The sequence below is a fragment of the Lissotriton vulgaris genome, chromosome 8, assembly GCF_964263255.1.
Source record: "Lissotriton vulgaris chromosome 8, aLisVul1.2, whole genome shotgun sequence".
Taxonomy (NCBI): Eukaryota; Metazoa; Chordata; class Amphibia; order Caudata; family Salamandridae; genus Lissotriton; species Lissotriton vulgaris.
Genome location: NC_141696.1, coordinates 1,174,074,756 through 1,174,097,769, shown reverse-complemented (window position 1 = coordinate 1,174,097,769; position 23,014 = coordinate 1,174,074,756). Strand labels below are relative to the sequence as shown.

The window sequence follows — 23,014 nt, the reverse complement described above, 5'->3', positions numbered from 1 at the left end:
GACATCCCAGGATGTCACGTTTATTTTTGACGCCACTTTACGATTGCAGGAGTATCTACAGTATGAATTTGTTCATCCTGCTCCTTTAGCAATGCGGCCGTTGGAGGATTTCCATTGCATCATTTACACTGATGGTTCGGCGCAGGTTGCGCATGGCTCTAAACATGCCTACGTTTCCGCATGCGCCATTGTGGTCGGTGCCATGGTGAACGATGAGTTCAAGTCCAGTGTCGTGCACACGCAGACGCTTGGGGACTGCACCGCACAATTAGCAGAGCTTCGTGCTCTGATGCTTGCATTGGAGTACGCAGATCCTAGTGTGACGACTTTAATCGTAAGTGACTCTTACTACTGTGTCCAGTCTTACAATGAAAACTTGTTCTTTTGGATTCAGAATGACTTTCGTGATTCCAAAGGTAGCACAATAAAACATAAAATGATCTGGGTCCGAGTGGCGGAACTTAAAGAGAAGTTGCCACTCGTGTTTGTGATTCATACTCTCGGTCATCAGCGCGTGGGGGTCCACGCTGTTGGCAATTCGCTTGCTGATGAAGCAGCGAAGTCAGAGGTATCGAAATACTTAGTTGCAGCAGTCACGAGGTCCAAAAGCAAAATAGATGATGACATCTTGGCAGCTGTTGCTGCGACCGCGAAGGTAAGTAAATATCCTGCGGGGTTCCTTTCTAAATACACATACCACTTAAGTCCCGATAAGGTTCCTTATGTGAAAATTCCAGATGTTGGCTAACGTCTAGTTCCCAACTCGGATCGCAGGGCTGCTTTGATTACAGCGGCTCATGAAGGTGTGGCGTCTGCGCATGCGGGCGTCTCAGCCACTGTAACTCAGCTACAACAAAGGTTCTGGTGGCGAGGACTGTACAAACAGACGCGCGATTATGTCCTTCAATGTGACATTTGCCAGCAGATTAAACCTTCAACTGCTGCGCGTCCGCCTCAGACACAGTTGTACATCTCGAATAAACCGCTTGGATGCGTTTATTTGGATCACAGCGGTCCATTTTCTTCTGATACTGCATACAAGTACATCTTAGTAGCAGTTGATTCATGCACACGCTTTGTGTGAGTATGGCCACATCGAAGCGCTGATTCACGAACTGTCATCAAGGATTTGCGAGTCTTTATAGGGAGTTTTGCCTGTGGTACCTTCCATTCGGATCAGGGTCCGGCTTTCGCCTCTAAGGCGTATAAGGATGCTATGGTTTCGTTGGGGGTCCAAGTCAAATTTTCAAGTCCGTACAGACCCGAGGGTAACAGTGTAGTGGAACGAATGAACCGTGACTTAAAGCAATCTTTGACAGCTCGAGTTATAGGCACTGGCAGAAACTGGTTAGCCCATCTCAATGGCGTGCAGCGTGCGCTTAATAATCTCCCTAGAAGGTCTCTGGGTGGGCGGACCCCGTACGAAATGCTCTTTGGTATCAAGATGTACGTCCCTGACCTCGATGGTTTAGACTGCAAGGCCCAGGCCTCGGCCTTTGACGTAGATGAACATTGCAATGTTTTACAGGATCTACAAAAGACCAGAGACAGTCTAGCGAAGGAACATTTGCCCTCCACATCGGATGATGCGTTGCAGATTCCGGTAGTTGGCTGGCTACCCCAAGTTGGAGAACTGGTTCGAGAGAAGATCGATAACAAGAAAGAGTTTGGTCCCGCATATCGAGCACCGGTTTGAGTTCTTGGAGTGAAGGGCACAAGAACAGTCATTTTACCACCACTTCCAGGTCGTAAGGAAAACAGATTTATTTCTATTGACAATGTCAAGACACACAGGGTGGCCGATTCTTCATAGCATGACACCGGCTGTATCCTGTCCTTCCATGGTGAGGCACTCTGTGCTAGCAATAACTTCTGGTGCAGAACAGGAGGTGTCCCTCGAGATGCCTGCCATATCCAGTCCTTTATTAAATACTATTCCTGTTACTAACATTGATGAGCTGAACTACACCTATCCTGCTGACTTATCTATGCCAGATTTGCAGACTTGTTTGGCCGGCCAGTCCAGATTCTCTTTTGACTCTGTTTCGGAACTTTCTAAGAAACCCTCAACTATTGCAAAATATACCACCTTATTTAAAAAACATTTTTTGATTCCCCCTTGGACATACATTTGGTTGATTCTATTTTCATTTTACCTTTTTATGTCAATTGGTTTTGTGTTTTATTTTTTCCGCCTGATTGATGGTCACTACGTTAAAGAAAGAACAGGAATTCGGTACCTTAATGGAACATTGGCCCCTCTTTCCTCTTCACATTCAGCACACAGACTGAAACGAAACTTGAATACAGTCAACATTACTGCTTGACCTGTCCTTGATGGGATTGTGTGGGATGCGGTTAGATTTCAGATACATGGGCCCACTGAAGTGATTAATGTTCCGAATGTGCTTAGAGTAAACATGGGAGATGTGATTAAACAAAATATACGTTCAGATGATTGGGATATTCAGGCCGTAGAAGCATTATTCTCTGATTTGAAGTACTATGCTGCCTTCGATGCTGAGGATCTGTATTTAGATTCTATTAATTATGGTGATTTGTTTTGTTTTCAGCATTATGGTAATCATTTTTTGCATAAGACAAATTCCAGGAGGGTTGCTGTAAATTATACACAATGGGAACATTGCCCTGCTCCATTGGGAGGCAGCTCCAATACTTTTCTGAAAAAATACACTTATTTCACTGATTTTAATCAATCAAATCCCGAGTCATTTTATTTCAAAATGACACAAAAGTCCATGTCCAAAGTTAGACTTACCGATACAAAATTGCTGTATTCGAAGTCCTTTCTAAACAGATTGGCTGTAGACGGCTACGAGTTTTGGAAGGGAACAATTGACCTTAAATCGGTTTGGGGTACCAAAGATTGGCAGGTACAAGGCACTGAGGCTTTGCACCGTGCATGTCTCATCCCGAATCACATGTTGTTTCTAAATTCATCCATTTTCCAAACAACATGCTTTTTATTGGCTACTTCTAAAAAATTAAATACACCAACTATTCCAGATTTAGAGGAATATTCAGGTTGGGGTAATTATACTGAATTGTCCATTCATGAGTTGCAAGCTCTATTGCACAATTCATCCTTTAACGTTTCCAGTTTGGATTCCAGGGGTTGGCTGATGTGGCACAGGAGTGCCGATTCTTGCCAACGTCGTTTTCTGGGTTTGACTGAAGGGTTCACAGAAGTCAGACCTGATCCCCGTTTTGAAGAAGATTATACTGTCACAACTTATTCTGTGGGGAAGCTGTGTCAGAATTGGTTACAACATTCCACATTAGCTGCAGTTAAACTACAACTGTCTCAATTAACTGAAAATGTGGATTTGAACGATGTTATAAAAGGCCCAGCTAAAGGTAGATCTAAACGTTGGATTTATGCGATTTACAATGAAATTTGGAAAGTTTCTCAAATTGAGGCTGCTAAGCGCCTGAGGGCAATTGATCAAGCAAATTTAGAAAAAGTGCTTGCAGTTGTCGATAACAGTATTAACACGCTTTCTTCCCGAATTTACACGTTGAACAATATAGTGTCTTCTGTTGTTGACATTGTACATGATGAAGTGTCCGTGTTGTATCATGGTCAAAATCAATTGCGTTCTGTCATGCAGTTTGCTTGGACACTACAGACTCTGAAGGCTGGTCGAGTGCCTTGGAGTTATATGAACGTCTCATCACTATTTGCCCCATTTAATTTGACTGACAAACAGCGCATGCTTTCCATGCGAGATGCATCATTTTCTATGTTACACATTGAAAAATTAGAATCCTTGCCCTTTTCTGTGGCTGAGGTAACTGCTGCTACATGGCTTATGCATGGTATTATTACTTTACCTTTTGCTCTGTATAAATTTACAAATTGTATGAGATATATTGCTATAGGGCGATATGAACCATTAGGCAGTGCGTTCCTCCATGAGACATGGTCTTTACCATACACATACAGATGTCTAAAGGAGGGGAATGAAGTGAATCTGAATGGTGAAGAATGTACACAGTCGCCTGACCGCTCACTAATATGCAGACACATCCAGTTGCATGGTTCTTGTAATCAGGACAAGCCTAATTTAGCGTGTGTTTTAAAAGGGACACCGGTTCCTGCAATAGTTCCCACCTTCACTTTATTGTCTAACGGTAGTTATTTACTTTTGAATAACGAAATGTGTTGTGGGTTAATGGTCGGTATCGCCTATGTGGTTACTGTATCAGAACGTGTGGTGTGTTGCAAGAATGTGTTATATCCACCCACGCATGGGAATTCAGATGTTTCCATTTGGCCACGAATACCAACCTTGAGAGCGGAGTTCAATGGTTTGAGCCGAATAAGAGCCCTATTGTCTCAAAAAGAAGTGGCCCTGAGCTCGGCCCGCGAAACTTATGTCCTTCACATAGCTAACACACGCACAGAGGTGCAGGCACTTTTAAATACTGATTTGCCGTTTCATTTCTGCGAGCTGGTTCATCAAATCTTTAATGCCTCCTCCACGTCTGGCCTAGCACATTTTTTTAAATTGGTTAGCAGTGGTCTCGTGACTACATTTGAAAAAGTATTTGGTATTATTCTATATTCGCAAGCTTGTTTGGCGGATTCCCTGTTTTGCTGGCTTTGGCTGCAGGCGTTCTGGTGATATTTTGCTTTATAAAACATGGATGCCCATCCTGCGCAAGAAAACGCTCAGCCCCTACTGATGCTGTTTCGCAACCGGATGCTTGATTACTATGGCTCCTTACCGCTTGCGACTTTAAGCACAGCTTTTGGATTATCGTTTCGATTATCCTATTTCACATGTGTCCAGCCTGTGTTTCATTGCCTGAGCTGTGATTTCGACTGGGCCATTGATTTGTGTCTCTGCTTACCGACTTCTCCTGACGTCGATTTTGATCAGCTAATGAGCCCCGTAGTTGCTCACGAGTTGGTTTGTTCTGGCGAAAGGGTTATGGCCGTGGCAGCGATGCATGGATTAATGGGTCAGTGGGACATATCCGCAGCTGCGCATGACTTTCTGGCACATAGCGTTCTCGAGAACCCACTGAGTTGTCCACTGATGTTGCTAGAGGATTCGGTGCTGGAGGAGCACGTATGTTCTTTGCCATTACTTAATTGGATGACTGAACTGTTTTCGGATGATGACAGTGATTTCATGTTGGAAGCTGTGGCTACCTATTTTGCATATTCTATCCACCCATGAGTGGCTTTGGGGACTTTCACTATTATGGCACGTGACTTTTTAGTAATTCTGAATGGTGCCTTTTCTATTACGAACATTGGACTTTGATATACTCTGGGCCTATGATTTTATAAATGGCCTCAGGTTCAAGTTTTTTTTAATTTTTGTGTGGCCACTGTAGGCATTCATTCATATTTTGTATTACTGATTTTTATATACATTTACATACATTTAGCTTGGCTCAATATTGTTGAACTCTACTTTCATGTTTTGCCTTTCTTATAGTATTGGCTTAATTTTTTCCTTTCTTGACCGTCCTCGGATCATTGGGGGGGTGTCATATGGTTACTGCGTTTCTATATATTGTGTTAAGTTAGCATGAGTTTATTAAATGTTTAAACACCATATTTCTTCGGCTTCAGTTTGCACACGACACCTAATTGTTATTGTAGCTTTCAACCTAGACGAAAGATGTGATTTATTTGAGAATAATATGTTATTGCTCTGATATCAGTCGTGCTTGGTACACTTGGTACAAATGTCTGCACACTGAGAACTGCACCCTCTAAGAATAACCTAACACAAGGTTGCTGAAGGCCTGATCCTCGCACCACATTAGACATAACACAAATAATGTTGCTGCCAACACTGGGCTCTACTCGGGTTTAAGATAGAGTTACAGGGAATGAATCAACACACTTGATGCTTCGCATGCAGAGAGCTGGTAGCTGTTGATGTGATCTACTCCTACTGAAATTTTGAGGTATGGGCCCGCCCTGCTAGAACCCAAATGAGACCTTCTTAGATATAATATAATATGCTAAATAGGGTGCGCGAAATATAGGTGATACAAACTTTATATAGATTTTGCATTATAATATGCTATCACCATTCGCTTACTATGGATTAGTGACTATGCTGCTAACTCTGATTTTTATAATATGTATGTTGATATTATATAAGATACTGCGTTTGAGAACTTTGCATTGAAAAATAGACATTTCAAACTTGCACGTGTGTTCTTTGCCTCCCAGTTTCGGTTTGTAATGATTATATAACGAAAGAGTGTTCATGTGTTCCACGATACCTGAGGTACCCTAAGTTCATGTTCTGGATTGTCTAAGTCATTGGGAAGTTATTACTCCCTATGAGACACTGTAGCTAGCTTGGTAAGGGGATTTCTGAAACTAAGGTGAGTTTTGGGTCACCCTAACTCACCCAGGTTCTAGATCTCTGTGCACAGTTCTGTGGGAGAACGGAAACCCTGCTACAGCATCTCTAGTGCCCAACGGGAGACCCTAGACCGTCTATCCCAACGGAGCACCCCCAACAGCCCAAAAACAGTACCAACTGGCCCCCAAAAAGAGCAAACCTCCCCGAACTAGAGGTACGTGTCTGCCTTTTAGTCCATCCCTCCCCACCCATCCCGCATCCCGTGTCTATAGGTCTATAATCGGTCGCATAGTTGTGGCGCCCTTGAAGGTGTACCTCTTCTCCAGCCAGGCCATCAAATATTATCACCTGCCAATGTTATGGCGTACGGTCCAACACATGGGGGGCCGCCTGCGTTCCAGCACCCCTCACGGATCTACCTTCGGAGCGTCTGGTGTATAGGTCTCATCTGTGTTCCCTTTTTAGCAAGAGAGCGTTTCGACGAGCGAGACCTCCAGTTGCTTCTGCTTTGTGAACGCCTGGGTGTCCGCGGCGGCGCCGTCAAGAAGGATGAATCCGAGTCTTGGGCCGGCGGGGTATGAGGTCTAACCCGTACCGTCTCATCTGTCCAGGCAAACACTTCCTCATGAGAGTTAAAGAATTGGGTTTGTGACTGAAAGACCACCCGCAGGCGAGCCGGGTAAAGTAGAGCATACTGAATTTTAAGGTTTCTCAGGCGGGCTTTGGCCACCGTAAAGGACTGCCGTTGTTGCTGCACCAGTTTTGTATAATCATGGGAAGATCATGATCCGCTGATTGTCATACATGAGGGGCTCTTTCAATCTGGCTTGTTTTAGAATTGTGTCCCGGTCATGATAGTTAAGAAGTCTGGCTATGACCGGCCGCGGGCGTTCACCCACCGGCGGCTTTTGTGTTAGCGCTCTATGGGCCCGTTCAATAAACAAAGCAGCGGAAGAGGGACTCCGGCGGGAGCCAGCCCTCCAACCATTCCGTAAGAAAGACCTCCATGTTGCCCTTTTCGCAGTCTTCCGGAAAGCCAACAAACCGTAGGTTATTGCGTCGAGCCCGTCCTTCCGCATCCTCGGCCCGGAGCGCCAGGCCCTTCTGAATGCCTTCCATGTTGGCCACTTTCTTTTTAAGCATCACCATGTCGTCTTCCACTCCAGTAATCCGTGTTTTCGTTTCTGTAATGCGGGCTACCGCATTTCGCAGGTCTTGACGCAAAAGGGTAACGTCCGCTCCAACGGCCCCTATTTTGGCGTCTAGCATGTCCCTCGATTGAGTGATTACAGCCAGGAGGGCCGCATTGTCCGGACTCTGGGTCTGATGGCTTCCCGCGGCCCCAGAATTCCCACTCGGGCCAGTGAATTTATCAATGGTCCCCTGTTTTGAGGTTCCACCGCCGCTCCCACCTCTAGTCATGGTTCACTGGCTACTGGACACCACCTGCGCCTCTCGTGACTTCAATTCCTCACCGCCTGGGGCCCCCCTCCTTGAGATACCGTTCTCCGGTGTTTACCAGCCTCCCTGCGACCGTCTGCCAGGGGGCCCCCGCCTTCGTGTAGCAGGGCCCAGCATCAGCCACCTATAGCCGGTGTGTCAGTTCAGTGAAGCCCGCCACCAGTGTATGGCACTTCTCTCAAGGCCCTCGGCGCCAACACAGCCCGGCAGCACTCTGAATGTAGATAGTCGGATCACAGGGCTGCTTTGATTACAGCGGCTCATGAAGGTGTGGCGTCTGCGCATGCGGGCGTCTCAGCCACTGTAACTCAGCTACAACAAAGGTTCTGGTGGCGAGGACTGTACAAACAGACGCGCGATTATGTCCTTCTACTGATGCTGTTTCGCAACCGGATGCTTGATTACTATGGCTCCTTACCGCTTGCGACTTTAAGCACGGCTTTTGGATTATCGTTTCGATTATCCTATTTCACATGTGTCCAGCCTGTGTTTCATTGCCTGAGCTGTGATTTCGACTGGGCCATTGATTTGTGTCTCTGCTTACCGACTTCTCCTGACGTCGATTTTGATCAGCTAATGAGCCCCGTAGTTGCTCACGAGTTGGTTTGTTCTGGCGAAAGGGTTATGGCCGTGGCAGCGATGCATGGACTAATGGGTCAGTGGGACATATCCGCAGCTGCGCATGACTTTCTGGCACATAGCGTTCTCGAGAACCCACTGAGTTGTCCACTGATGTTGCTAGAGGATTCGGTGCTGGAGGAGCACGTATGTTCTTTGCCATTACTTAATTGGATGGCTGAACTGTTTTCGGATGATGACAGTGATTTCATGTTGGAAGCTGTGGCTACCTATTTTGCATATTCTATCCACCCATGAGTGGCTTTGGGGACTTTCACTATTATGGCACGTGACTTTTTAGTAATTCTGAATGGTGCCTTTTCTATTACGAACATTGGACTTTGATATACTCTGGGCCTATGATTTTATAAATGGCCTCAGGTTCAAGTTTTTTTTAATTTTTGTGTGGCCACTGTAGGCATTCATTCATATTTTGTATTACTGATTTTTATATACATTTACATACATTTAGCTTGGCTCAATATTGTTGAACTCTACTTTCATGTTTTGCCTTTCTTATAGTATTGGCTTAATTTTTTCCTTTCTTGACCGTCCTCGGATCATTGGGGGGGTGTCATATGGTTACTGCGTTTCTATATATTGTGTTAAGTTAGCATGAGTTTATTAAATGTTTAAACAATATATTTCTTCGGCTTCAGTTTGCACACGACACCTAATTGTTATTGTAGCTTTCAACCTAGACGAAAGATGTGATTTATTTGAGAATAATATGTTATTGCTCTGATATCAGTCGTGCTTGGTACACTTGGTACAAATGTCTGCACACTGAGAACTGCACCCTCTAAGAATAACCTAACACAAGGTTGCTGAAGGCCTGATCCTCGCACCACATTAGACATAACACAAATAATGTTGCTGCCAACACTGGGCTCTACTCGGGTTTAAGATAGAGTTACAGGGAATGAATCAACACACTTGATGCTTCGCATGCAGAGAGCTGGTAGCTGTTGATGTGATCTACTCCTACTGAAATTTTGAGGTATGGGCCCGCCCTGCTAGAACCCAAATGAGACCTTCTTAGATATAATATAATATGCTAAATAGGGTGCGCGAAATATAGGTGATACAAACTTTATATAGATTTTGCATTATAATATGCTATCACCATTCGCTTACTATGGATTAGTGACTATGCTGCTAACTCTGATTTTTATAATATGTATGTTGATATTATATAAGATACTGCGTTTGAGAACTTTGCATTGAAAAATAGACATTTCAAACTTGCACGTGTGTTCTTTGCCTCCCAGTTTCGGTTTGTAATGATTATATAACGAAAGAGTGTTCATGTGTTCCACGATACCTGAGGTACCCTAAGTTCATGTTCTGGATTGTCTAAGTCATTGGGAAGTTATTACTCCCTATGAGACACTGTAGCTAGCTTGGTAAGGGGATTTCTGAAACTAAGGTGAGTTTTGGGTCACCCTAACTCACCCAGGTTCTAGATCTCTGTGCACAGTTCTGTGGGAGAACGGAAACCCTGCTACAGCATCTCTAGTGCCCAACGGGAGACCCTAGACCGTCTATCCCAACGGAGCACCCCCAACAGCCCAAAAACAGTACCAACTGGTCCCCAAAAAGAGCAAACCTCCCCGAACTAGAGGTACGTGTCTGCCTTTTAGTCCATCCCTCCCCACCCATCCCGCATCCCGTGTCTATAGGTCTATAATCTGTCGCATAGTTGTGGCGCCCTTGAAGGTGTACCTCTTCTCCAGCCAGGCCATCAAATATTATCACCTGCCAATGTTATGGCGTACGGTCCAACACATGGGGGGCCGCCTGCGTTCCAGCACCCCTCACGGATCTACCTTCAGAGCGTCTGGTGTATAGGTCTCATCTGTGTTCCCTTTTTAGCAAGAGAGCGTTTCGACGAGCGAGACCTCCAGTTGCTTCTGCTTTGTGAACGCCTGGGTGTCCGCGGCGGCGCCGTCGAGAAGGATGAATCCGAGTCTCGGGCCGGCGGGGTATGAGGTCTAACCCGTACCGTCTCATCTGTCCAGGCAAACACTTCCTCATGAGAGTTAAAGAATTGGGTTCGTGACTGAAAGACCACCCGCAGGCGAGCCGGGTAAAGTAGAGCATACTGAATTTTAAGGTTTCTCAGGCGGGCTTTGGCCACCGTAAAGGACTGCCGTTGTTGCTGCACCAGTTTTGTATAATCATGGGAAGATCATGATCCGCTGATTGTCATACATGAGGGGCTCTTTCAATCTGGCTTGTTTTAGAATTGTGTCCCGGTCATGATAGTTAAGAAGTCTGGCTATGACCGGCCGCGGGCGTTCACCCACCGGCGGCTTTTGTGTTAGCGCTCTATGGGCCCGTTCAATAAACAAAGCAGCGGAAGAGGGACTCCGGCGGGAGCCAGCCCTCCAACCATTCCGTAAGAAAGACCTCCATGTTGCCCTTTTCGCAGTCTTCCGGAAAGCCAACAAACCGTAGGTTATTGCGTCGAGCCCGTCCTTCGGCATCCTTGGCCCGGAGCGCCAGGCCCTTCTGTATGCCTTCCATGTTGGCCACTTTCTTTTTAAGCATCACCATGTCGTCTTCCACTCCAGTAATCCGTGTTTTCGTTTCTGTAATGCGGGCTACCGCATTTCGCAGGTCTTGACGCAAAAGGGTAACGTCCGCTCCAACGGCCCCTATTTTGGCGTCTAGCATGTCCCTCGATTGAGTGATTACAGCCAGGAGGGCCGCATTGTCCGGACTCTGGGTCTGATGGCTTCCCGCGGCCCCAGAATTCCCACTCGGGCCAGTGAATTTATCGATGGTCCCCTGTTTTGAGGTTCCACCGCCGCTCCCACCTCTAGTCATGGTTCACTGGCTACTGGACACCACCTGCGCCTCTCGTGACTTCAATTCCTCACCGCCTGGGGCCCCCCTCCTTGAGATACCGTTCTCCGGTGTTTACCAGCCTCCCTGCGACCGTCTGCCAGGGGGCCCCCGCCTTCGTGTAGCAGGGCCCAGCATCAGCCACCTATAGCCGGTGTGTCAGTTCAGTGAAGCCCGCCACCAGTGTATGGCACTTCTCTCAAGGCCCTCGGCGCCAACACAGCCCGGCAGCACTCTGAATGTAGATAGTCAGTTTCAGGTGTTCGGCCCCGGGCGCCCCCGCCACACCCCACTGCAGGGAGAGGCTCACTCGCCTGATTGGGGTCTCGTTCCTCGCGGTCCGACACAACCGCCGGGATGTCCGTGTGTGCCCCTCTGCTCCGATCACCGGTCTCGGCCGCCTCCGTAGCCCCAGGGGTCCGCAGCCGTGCAAAGGGTGCCTCCAGGCCCTGGTCGCCTCTTCGGATCTTTACCCCCGCTTCCAGTCGGTCTGACTGCCGCTGCACTAGCCTCAGCAGATCTGCACCCTCCCGGGTCCACCACCGCCGTTCCGATGTGTCTAGCCGCGCCGTAGGGGCCGCGCCGATAAAGCCGCCGCCAGCCCTCCTCTCCTCCGGGCGTCTCCAAACTCGAGACCCCCGGCGCCACAGTCTTCAGTAGGCCGCGCTGTTGGTATCGGCGACACGGTGCCCTCCGAGCCCTCGACTCGGCTCAGACTTGCACCGCGTTTTCTGGTCATCTTCCGCTGCACCACACACTATCGGGATGCCCTCGGGTGCGGGGGAGGAAGGATAATTTTGGCGGATAATTGAGCGGCGGGACGGAGCTCAGTTAAGCTGCGTCCGCCATGTTGGCTGCCTTAGCCACGCCCCCCTGGAATGTAATTTTAACATGTCCTTACAGCGACTAGCACCTAACAGCTATTTTCACTTTAGGAAGTCTGGCTAACCCACAGAAAATCAAATTAAAGATTAAAATCCTAATTAATTCTGTATCTTGGGACTTGCTAAAAAAATAATTAAACATCTATTTTAATAAGTATTATAAATCCAATATTATGGTGAAGTTGGATTTGTAATAAATGTTAAGGAAGAGTAGCTTTTAGATAGCTACCTTTTCTACTTGATGTTCCTGGAGGCAAATTTTTGCTCTCAAACTTCTCCCCGCCACTAATTAGCATTTAAATAAGCGTGAATGGGGCATGGGTGGCCTACAAGATGGCTGAGCGGCAGCACTAAATGCTCTCTCTGGCCCCTAAAACCTCATCAGACATTATCCCGCCACCCCCAATCCCCCAAAAATGCAGGTATAGGTATATGCTGGAGTGGCCATACTTAGGGAAGCAGAATTGTCACCCCTGGAGGTGGCAAAGTGCTGTATGCCTCACGGAGGCTGAGGAGTATGGGGGAGCTGCCTCTAATCACTGTCAGCCTCATGGAGGGGCAGAGTGCTGTCCCGAGTGCTTTTGGGCGCACTGGACCATAGAGGAGAAGGAGGGTTTGGTGAAGAAGAGATCCCCCCACAACCGCTTGTTGCTATGGGTTGGTGCCCGGGTGCCGTGAAGTGCCTGAGGTGGCCTGCGCTGGGCACTACCGCTGGAGCGACTGATCCTGGAGCTGCAGATGCTGCGGCTCGCTGTGCGGTGCTGGAGAAGATGTTCCTCAGTAGATAGTGCTGAGCTACTGGAGCTGGTGGCCACTCCGGGGAACGGCTGCAAATAAAGGTTTTGAGGTCTCTACACCTTATGCCTCCCACCTGGCCCGGTGACGCTGAGGCAGGCAGATCTCTACCTGGTAATGCAGGGTGCAGCTACAGAGTGTCCGGCAGACCCCCTGCAGATACAGGGGCTTCCGACGGGTGCCTGCGTGGTGAAAGAGCCAGCTGTATGGTGCGGCAGTGAGGTGCGGCTGAGGCGGATCACGAATAGAGATGAGGCCTGCACGGCGTGAAGACATTGCTAGAGTTTGTGAGACAAGCCGTCTTGGATTGGCGCCTCCTGCATGGGGACATAGTGACCAACATTGCTCCCTGGAGAGTGGGATCAGCCTACTTCCCCCTGTCCCTTGACATTCAAGAACTGGATGCTGACAGTGTGTTGGGGCCCATCTTCCCCCACTTGCAGTCTGGTGGATGTTTGGAGTCAAGGTGGGCCAGACTGATCTGCAGCAGTTGACGAGATTGATTACATGAGCCACAGTGCCATGGAATTCACCAATTGTCTCCCCTCACATTAAAGGAGAATGGTAAAAAAGAGGAGGAAAGAGGGTTGGAGTGCAGGGCAACCTTGCAATCCACTCTAAGCTGGAATGGCGCTCAGTGGGGTGAGGGACCTTGTATATTACAAGGGATGCCCCTTCCATGATTAACCCCCGGTTGGAGATCGGTACACTGTTGTCGCCCTCGTCGTTATTAGAACCCTATCTGCTGTAGTAGGTGAAAACAGCCTGACTCTGGTACATCCTGTCTAGCACAAAAGGAAAGTGCCCCTTTTTGCATGGTTACCCCCCCCACTTTTTGCCTGGCATTTGATGCAACCTGACCTGGTGTGCACTGGGTCCCTGCTAATCAGGTTTCTAGGGCCCATGTTCTTTCAAAAAATCTCTACCTTTGTACCCACAATTGGCACATCTCTGGCCACAGGTAAGCCCCTTGTAAAAGGTACTAAGGGTACCAAGGGCCCTATGACCAAGAAAGTCCTCTAAGGGCTGTGCCACCTATTGTGCACCTCTCAGAGGCCCTGTACCTTAACACTCACACACTGCCATTGCAGGCTTGGTACAGAGAAAAGTTTAGAAACGACATGGCATACATCCCTGTGTGCCATGCCTTTAACCCATTGCCAAGGGCCTAAGTAAGTCACCACTCTAGCAGGATGATCTAGCCCCAAGGTGAGGGTACAGTGGCATGAGCCATGTATCTCTACATTGTAAGTGTCGTAAAGCCATAAAGACTATATAGTCTGGGACTTTATCATTACAAACTCCACAGCTCCATAATGGCTTTACTAAAAACTGGGAAGTTTGGTAGCAAACTTCTCAGCACATTAAACCCACACTGATGCAGGTGTTGGATTATACAAAATGCATTCAGAGGGCATCTTGGATATGTCCCCTGAAAATCAGAGTCATCCATGCACCTCGTGTGTAACAACACCCTGATAGGTGGGACAGTTGAGGATTCAAGACCTGGGTCGCAGCGGAGGGGGTGCTGCTCAGAGGCCACATGTCCTGGAGCGAGAAAGGCCTAGCAAGTACCTACTACAGACGCACTTCACCCAACAGACAGTTGATTAGCCGCACAAAAGGTAATCGGGCGCGGGGGTGGTGCCGCTGGCGCACCCAGAAATGCGCAGCTGCGGATACTGCCACCACTGCAGAACACGCACGACCCAGTGATTACTCACATCACCCCTGGAAAGAGGTGGAGAAAACGGACACTAAGCTACAAAAGCTGGTCTTCGAGCAGAGGTCTGCTCCTGAACCGGATATACGGGAGATGAAACAGACTTGAAACAGTCCCTCACAGCCATCGATAACAAAATTGACTCTCCATCAGATAGGTTGGATCGCCTAAAGGAAAAGGTGACGAAACATGAGGAGCGCCTGGAACAGGTGGAACAGCGCACTTCCGCGCTAGAAGACAAAAGCGTGGACATTCGTAAAAAACTCCTCAGAATAGAGGAAGTCCTTGAGGTGATTCGAAACAAAAACAAAGACTTGGAAGCCAGGTTGCACCAAAATAATCTTCGCATAGTATGGGTGCCAGAGTCTACTTCCATGTCGCGAGTAGAAGACTAATTCGAAGAAATGTTGCAAACCCTCTTCAGAGAGTCGCTCTCACCCGTGTGCATTGTAGAGCACGCCCATCGCTCCCTTGGCCCTCCCCCTTCCTCTGTGCACCGTCAAGGCCTGTAATTGCACGCCTCCTGAACAATCGGGATAGAGACACTGTGCTACGCCTTGCCAGAGACATGCAAAAAGTTGTATATCAAGGAACAATGATCTCCTTCTACCCGGGCTTCACCTTGGCAGTACAAGCAGCCAGAAGAGACTTTCTACCTATCAAATGCTCCCTGCAACAGTTAGAAGTCAAATATTCCTTACTATACCTAGCAAAACTTTGAGTATTCCACGCTAGCAAGACCACCTACTTCATGTACCCCAAGACTGCAGCGCACTTTGTTAATGACCTGCGTCTTAACAAGAAGACTGACCGGCCCAAGAAAGACACAGAAGATGACAATCGCACCAGCGATAATTATTAGACATACACAGTATGGTTGAACTAGTAGCAATTACCGGAAAAGATTCTGCAAAATGAGCAGATCCAGCTCCAAGAGACTGCAACTCTCCTAACATGTATCCTTTCCCAGTAACAGGAGATTTTGGCAGCTGATGTTCTCACTCATTTTTTATACAACTAGACTGGAAACTTACCTCCGAAAATGTGCCCGCTGCGCGGCACTATGTGCAGACACGTTTGGCTCCTAGTCTTACCCCCCTCCGGGGATGTTTCCCTTGCAACACATAAAGACGCACTTATGTCGGGGACATGGGTCAATTGGGTATCTTGCTGAGCCTGATTGGGGGGCTGGAGTGGGTGGGGGGTGGGCCCTTTTGGGGACGTTTTTAGAATGTAATTGTTTGATGTGCCATTCCCTTCCCTTCTTTTCGCAACCTGCGTCAATGCGCGCATATAGGCTTTCTGTCATATAAGGTAACCTGACCAGGTTAAAGTGTATCACATGGAATGTATGCAGTCTAAACAATGCACAGAAGACCAGAATAGTAACCACACAACTGGACCGCCATAAGGCAGACATCTGCCTCCTGCAGGAATTGCACCTCCCTGAGTGCACATGTGGGCGGCTGCGAGCAGGATGGGTGGGGAATAAACACACAGCTTGGTACTCCAACTACGCTCGTGGAGTAGCAATCCTCATTAGAAAGGGCTGCACTGGCGCAAGCACGTAACAATTAGCTATAAGTTCAGTAGATATGTCATGATAGCAGGTGAGCCGGAGGGATACCCAATCAGACTCATCTCAATATACGGCCCCAATACTGATGATCCTGATTTCTTTACGGAGGTCTGGAGAGTGGCCAACACTCTTGGCCCCGGTGCTATAATCTGGGGGGAGTACTACAATGTAATACTCTATGCCCAACAAGACCGGTCAGGTGACTCCCGCTGTCCCCACCCCCATGCGGCAACTCAGCTGCAAGACATAATCTCAGAGGGTGACCTGATGGACATGTAGCGTCATAGACACTCTGAACAGTTGTGCAGTACATTGGGATTTAACGGACTAAGTCAGAAGGTAGAATCTTTGACCAGGATGAACCTAGTTGGTGTATGTTACCCAAGTTCCATTACGGTCAGTCTCAATTTGCGTCTAGGTTTCGGTCTACCTCGACCACTGACTATCATTGGTGCTTTGTGTTTCTTTGTGCTTTTCATACTTGAAATATTAAAAGCTCATATCTTCAGCTCCCCTCATTGAAATTTTTGTCATTTTGTATATTTAATTTTATTCAATTTTTCTGAATAGGTTTTGGATTTTTATTGTTTTTTATTTCAGCTTTATCATTGTTTTGGCACTGCATAAATACTTTACACATTGCCCTAAATCAAGTCTGTCTGTTCTGTGCCATAGCTACCAGGGGGTAAAGCTGGGATTAAATGTGTGATTTTAAGGATTCACCCTGACAAGGGTTGGGTTTATTCCAAGGGGAGGGTATTCACCCACCCCACTTAATAATCCAATCTCTAACAGCGATACAGCATGCTCCAAAAATGGAAGAATTCTGCATTACAACCTAAGTCGCAATCAGGACCTAATGGCCATGGTCGTAAATTATGTTGAAGATCTGCACAGCTCATTGAGGTCATGAAATAACCAATTTCGAGCTGTGTGGAAATGATTTCAGAGGCAGTTGGATGTAACACTTACAAACGTCTCACTCAAAATCGGTTATTTGTAAATGATGGTTTTACCAACGTTGAAGAAATGTAGAAAGGATGATTTGCCACCACCTGAATTGGGTCTACAAATTCAATGCTGTGGGAATGAAAACATTTTATTGGACTATCTGAAAATAATATGTGTGATAGTACAATGCATTCAAAGCATAAGTTGTTAAAGTTAGTTGATGTCCAAAATGACCGTATATACATTTGACCGCATAATAAAAACCATAATCTTGACCAAATGAATGGTTAAATAATAAACTCACAAAGCCTACCAATGGATAGCATTGCAAACATTTAAGGCAAGTTTCTAAAAATGAACACGAGCTACTCAAGTTAACTTATAGCGTTTACCTTGATAGGCTGATGGTGATGAACCCGCGACGGATGTTTCCACTCGGCCCGGTTTGGCAGTTCTTGTTTCTTTGCTGGAGTTACTGCCCTGGATTGGGGCAGAGGTGTGTTCTGTATTTTTCTTTTAGGCACTTTAGGAGTTTTGAATAAGAGAAGCAAAAGAGAGAGGTTGGTAATTAATTTAATGCCATGCCACAAATTGTAATCAGTGGTACATTCAAACAAGTTGTCAAGAAAGCGAATAGATTGAGGTTTTTTATAGTTGGTGCAAAATGCACACATCATACTGGCATATTTGCACACAGATCAACCTGTATATATAGACACATTTTAACACAGTCCTACAGAAATAGGGGCACCTGTATTATTAGTCCTGCAGTCATACCTCTGCAGGAGGTGGGCCAGGTTCATGTGTAGAGGGCACAAGCTGATGTGCACCTGGAGCAGAGGAGTGCCCAGAATAGTGTTCAGCAGGAAGTACTGAAGGATGTACAGCATGGAAGCACTAATGATGCACTGCAGAGGAACACAGAGTGATGTATCTCACGAGTGCAATGGCCGCTGTGCTTCAGGTTGTGCACTATTTGATTCACTATTCAGCATGTGTGTTACAGTTGATGTACAGTACATGGTCTCAGGGTGATGGCATAGTGCTCTCATTTTATGTCAGACAGGTATGAGCAGTGTATCTAGTCCTAGGATTTTAAGTATCCTGGGACTAGCCATAACCCCTCCCCTCTACCCGCCATCTCCACAAATGCAAGACTATGAACATCAACTGTGGGGCTGTATGAGCAACACACACATGGCATTTTCAAAGACCGCAAAGGGCATCTTTATTCTTTATTTCTAATGGATTTAGGGACAGTTATGTCCTTTATTAAATTTATTTATTTATTTATTTATTTATTTAAATTTCTAAAGCGCGCAAATACCTTTCGGTGTCTCGGCGCTGGAGTTAAATACACAATACCTATAAAAACAAATAATGTACATTCTCAGGACTTGAAAAGAGTTTTATCTTCTTTCACTAAGGAGCTAACACTTTCCATGAAAGGTCATTACTTCTCCTAGTGAATAGTTTCTGGGCATGACTATCATCTGTGATACAGTGAATCATTTTACAAGCCAAGTCAACAGTCTGGTGTGCAACTAAATATGATGGGTCATTTTTTGGACATAATGAGCCTATTAGCTCTACAAACATGTCCTGAATGTCTGTCCCAAAAGATGTAATACAATCAAGAGGTCAAAACATTCTGAAAAGTGTTCTTAGCTGTTCATTTAATCTACACTGTGTCATTTTCAGGGCGGGACTGGGGAACCAAAAGCAGTCCTGACAAAAATGCTCAAACCAGCCAGCTCCTTCATTTCTTCACATTATCTCTTTCTTTCATTGTTTCTTTCTTCTTTCCTTTCTTTCGTGTTTCCTTTCTTCCTTCCTTCCTTCCTTTATTTCTCTCTTTCTCTCATCATTTCATTCTCTTCTTTACTTTTGTGATCACTTATTCTCTACCTTCCACCTCCCACCCTCTATTTCTGTCACTCTTGAAGCCTCCCCATTCCTGCTGCAATTAACTTGGGAAGTTGGGGAAAGTGACAGGCACCAAGAGTGGTCCTGGGCTTTTAAAACCCGCCACCCAGGACACCAGCACCCCTAGGAAATGCCAGTGGAATTAAAGGCTGTCCGGCACTGGCCATATTATTCAATGTCATCTTAGGAAGCCTTACTTGCACTACTTATCTGTTCACACTTAAGACAATGTCTAAGGATATACACGAATCACTGCTGAATTTGCCACCAACATCCAAAATTACCCAATGCATAAGAAATAGATCTGGCCAAGAGGCAGATCTAGCGGTCTCACGAGCCTAGTGAAATATCAAAAAATGTTAAATAAAAAATACATACATGTATACATTTGATTTAAGTCAACCCTCTTCATCCAGTGGTTTGTTCAACGGGTTAGCTCCAGCCCACCACAGCATGGGCTAATGGGTCAGCCATTGACTCTCTTGCACTGTAAGACACGACAGTTTGCCTTATCACCTTGCACCCCTCGCATAAAAATAAAGGCACTTCAATGCCGGGGATACTGAGCCAAAACTTCACTTTGCTGATGTTGTTTTCTTTCTATACTTTATCCTTTTTTGTATTACTTATATGTTTAAACAATGTACTCGGGGTACAATAATTCAAAACCAATAGCACATATATTTGTGCCAGTAAGAGACATATTTTCGTCTGCTGTGTATTAAATACTAAAACTGGGATCTAGACTTGTTTTAAGTACCTCTGCCTGGTAGGTATCAGTGTTACTGTTCCACTAAAATTATATTTGAATATTGTATCCGTTACTCAACATTTTTATTACAAGTATGCAGCTACCAAGTTCAGGTGGCAGCAGGTTTTCCTTTTTCTATTTTTAACTGGCATGTGCTTGCAATAAAAAAATATTTGAAAAACCACACCAACTTTCCAAGGGCAGGCCCATAGGTTTTGCTAAAGAATGTTTTAAAAATGTGGTATAGTGAAAACAAAAAAATATATATTCATTCTACCATATACTTATCAATAACACACCAACCACATTACAGAAAACTAGGGCGGCATGGCAATAAGATCTGGGTCCCCTGGATGAAGACGACTGGGTGGAGGCTCTGGAATCCCCGCGTAGCGCAGTAATAGCAGCCCGCCTGCGCCTTATTCAGTTTAAGTAGCTACATAGAGCTTATTACACTAGGCACAGACTGTGGTGTGCTGGTTTAATTGCGTCCCCGGATTGTTTGCGATGTGGATCTATGGAGGGTGCTTTCCTGCACACTGTCTGGTCCTGCCCTACACTGTCGAGGTTTTGGAGGGGGGTATTTACATGCCTATCTGAAGTTCTGGGATGGGACATTCCATCCTCCCTGAAACTTGCCATGCTGCATATTACGGTGGATCGGGGTGGAAACAGGTACAAGCACCACCTCTTGTTGCTAGGCCTTACGTTGGCAAAAAGAGACATTGCACGGGCCTGGAAAGATGAATCCCCACCGCCGATTGGGGTATGGAAGAAGGGCTGGGACTTTTTATGGGCTTAGAAACCCCGGTCTTTGAGGCAAGGAGGTGCCCCGAGAATCATTTCAAAACTTGGAAAAGGTGGGCAGACTATAGGGGAATGTATCTGGAGCCTCCTTCATCCCCACCTACCACTGCTAGAGTTATTGCTATGAATGTATTGGACTGACAATGTATACTATCTAGCTGGCTGTGGCAATGAGTGGCTAAACCTTTCCTTATATGTGAGACGCTCTTATTCTCCAGCTGGATGCAATGCGGCACAAATGTTTGTTTTTTTCGTTAAAGTTTCTTCTTGTTAATATTTCTTTGTACGATCGACATAATGGCATGGTTGAAAACTTTGACATCAGTATCTGTCGCCCACTATGTATAATGCTGCTGCCCTGTGGGGCATTCTCTTTACTTTGGCTGTACAGTAACAACAGTGGGAGAACCTTTATTTTGTCAGATGAAAAAATACAGTCCAATAAAATACATCTCAAGACAATCTCTGCCAGACAGAGTAAGGGGAATTTATAATATAGCAGTACACACAAAGCACCCATGTAGATTCACCAAAAGGGTGAGAAATACATATAGCCATAACTGGTCTATATTAGAACCCTGCTTTAGCCGTAGGCTGGCTTGGCTCACACCTACTGAACTCCTCAACATGGGCCACACTAGACATTCCAGGTTGGAAGTCCACCCATCTCAGGATGGCAGAGAGGCTCTGGATCCTCTCCTAAGATGCCTGAGGGAGACAAATTGGACCATATCTTTACTTGCCATCGAGACATACAGAATATTGGTGGAAGCAAAGACACGATTACAACTATCTTTAATCTGCTATGTGAGGACCACCGCAAGCTGACAGTGTTTCACAGGCAAACAAAATCATCTCAGAATTCCAACCCTTGACGGATGACGTTTCCCAACACCTTAAAGACTCTACAGAAAGGGTGCACATTTTGGAGGGCAGAGCGGAAACTCAGAGGGTCAATCCAGGCGCAAGAATATCCATGTGGTGGGTATGCCAGAGGAGGTGGGGGGGTCCAACGCTGACGGTTTGCTTGAATCATGGCTGAGGGAGTTTATCCCAGCCCATTGTCTGCCTACCTTTTATTTCTATTGAGCATGCCCATAGTGCACCTGCTCACAAATCCCCTCCAGGCGCCACCACAGTTCCCGTGGTTGCCAGAGTCCTCCACTTTCATGAGATGGCATTATTCAAGCTGACAGACAAGCCAGGATGCTTGAGAGGGATAATCATGGTATCATGCTCTTTCCGGACTACACCAAGGCTATCCTATGACAGTGAGTATAATTTATGGGAATTAAAAAGAAACTTCATCAACTTGGTATCAAGTATTCTTTGCTGTTCCCAGTCCGGCTTTGGGCCATTGTGAACCAAAATTTCTTTGACAACCTACCTCCAGCCTGGGACTGGGTCAAAGGTCAGCGGTTCTCCTGCCACCTGGTGGAACCTCTGGACAAAGTACGTCGCCTACCAAGAGGTCTGTGACGTCGGACCTGGGCGTAGGCTGGACCTCTTTCTCAGGAGCAAACATGGAATGAACAACAATCCCCCTTACTCACTACAGCTTCCCATCATAGTCTGGGGGAAATTGTCTGAGAAGACCCCTCATGGGGAATAGGCTTTGCCATTATCCTCCCTTCCCCTGCCTCTTCGGTCAGAGATATGATCCTCCTTAACCTCTCGTAAAGGTGCTCGCTGGAGGAGTACCCCAGTCGCTCCTAGTTTTACTGCCCGATATCTCTTCCCTAGCCTTCGTTAACATTGAGCACTCGTCTTCTTATTTCCTGTTCATGGATCAAAGTAGCCACCTATGTTTCATTCTTTACAGCGAAAGACACATGTGAGTGTTAAGTTTTATTTGTTTGTTTTTTTATTGTTATTCCGTTTTCATATCCCTCTCTGTTATTGGATGTAGAAGGGCTTCTGGAACCCGACCTCCTGGCTCATTCCCTTTGACATGTTCAGTATTTACAGTACTTTGTATTTTTATTATGAAATTGTTCTTTGTATTGTATATGTACACTGCAACCTTTCCTGGCTAACTGATAAGAAGTTCCCTGTTCATTAAATTGTACAATTATGTACATGTGCAAATATTGAATGTTGTTATACTGCCTGTAAAACCTAATAAAAATATGTTTAAATAGTCTGAATACCCGTCATTCACGGTGAGAACTTAGACAGTGCCATTTTGTGTAGGTGGAAAGAAGTGGAGTGGGTTGATGTGGGTGAGCACAGGAAGGTTGGTTAGCTAGGCATTACTGGAGTTGCTCTCAGGTTAGTATATTAAGGGTGCCCTCTAACAAGATAGCC

At 46.2% G+C, this 23,014-nt stretch overlaps 1 protein-coding gene across 1 annotated transcript in view; it reads right to left on the bottom strand.

Moving 5' to 3' along the window:
- NEK5 (NIMA related kinase 5) overlaps positions 1-23,014 on the bottom strand; it is a 416,861-nt gene that overhangs the window by 206,183 nt on the left and 187,664 nt on the right. Inside the window, exon 11 of the mRNA XM_086935035.1 lies at positions 17,616-17,746. Within this exon, the coding sequence (XP_086791161.1) occupies positions 17,616-17,746 (131 nt within the window). The remainder of the gene's footprint in view (positions 1-17,615; positions 17,747-23,014) is intronic.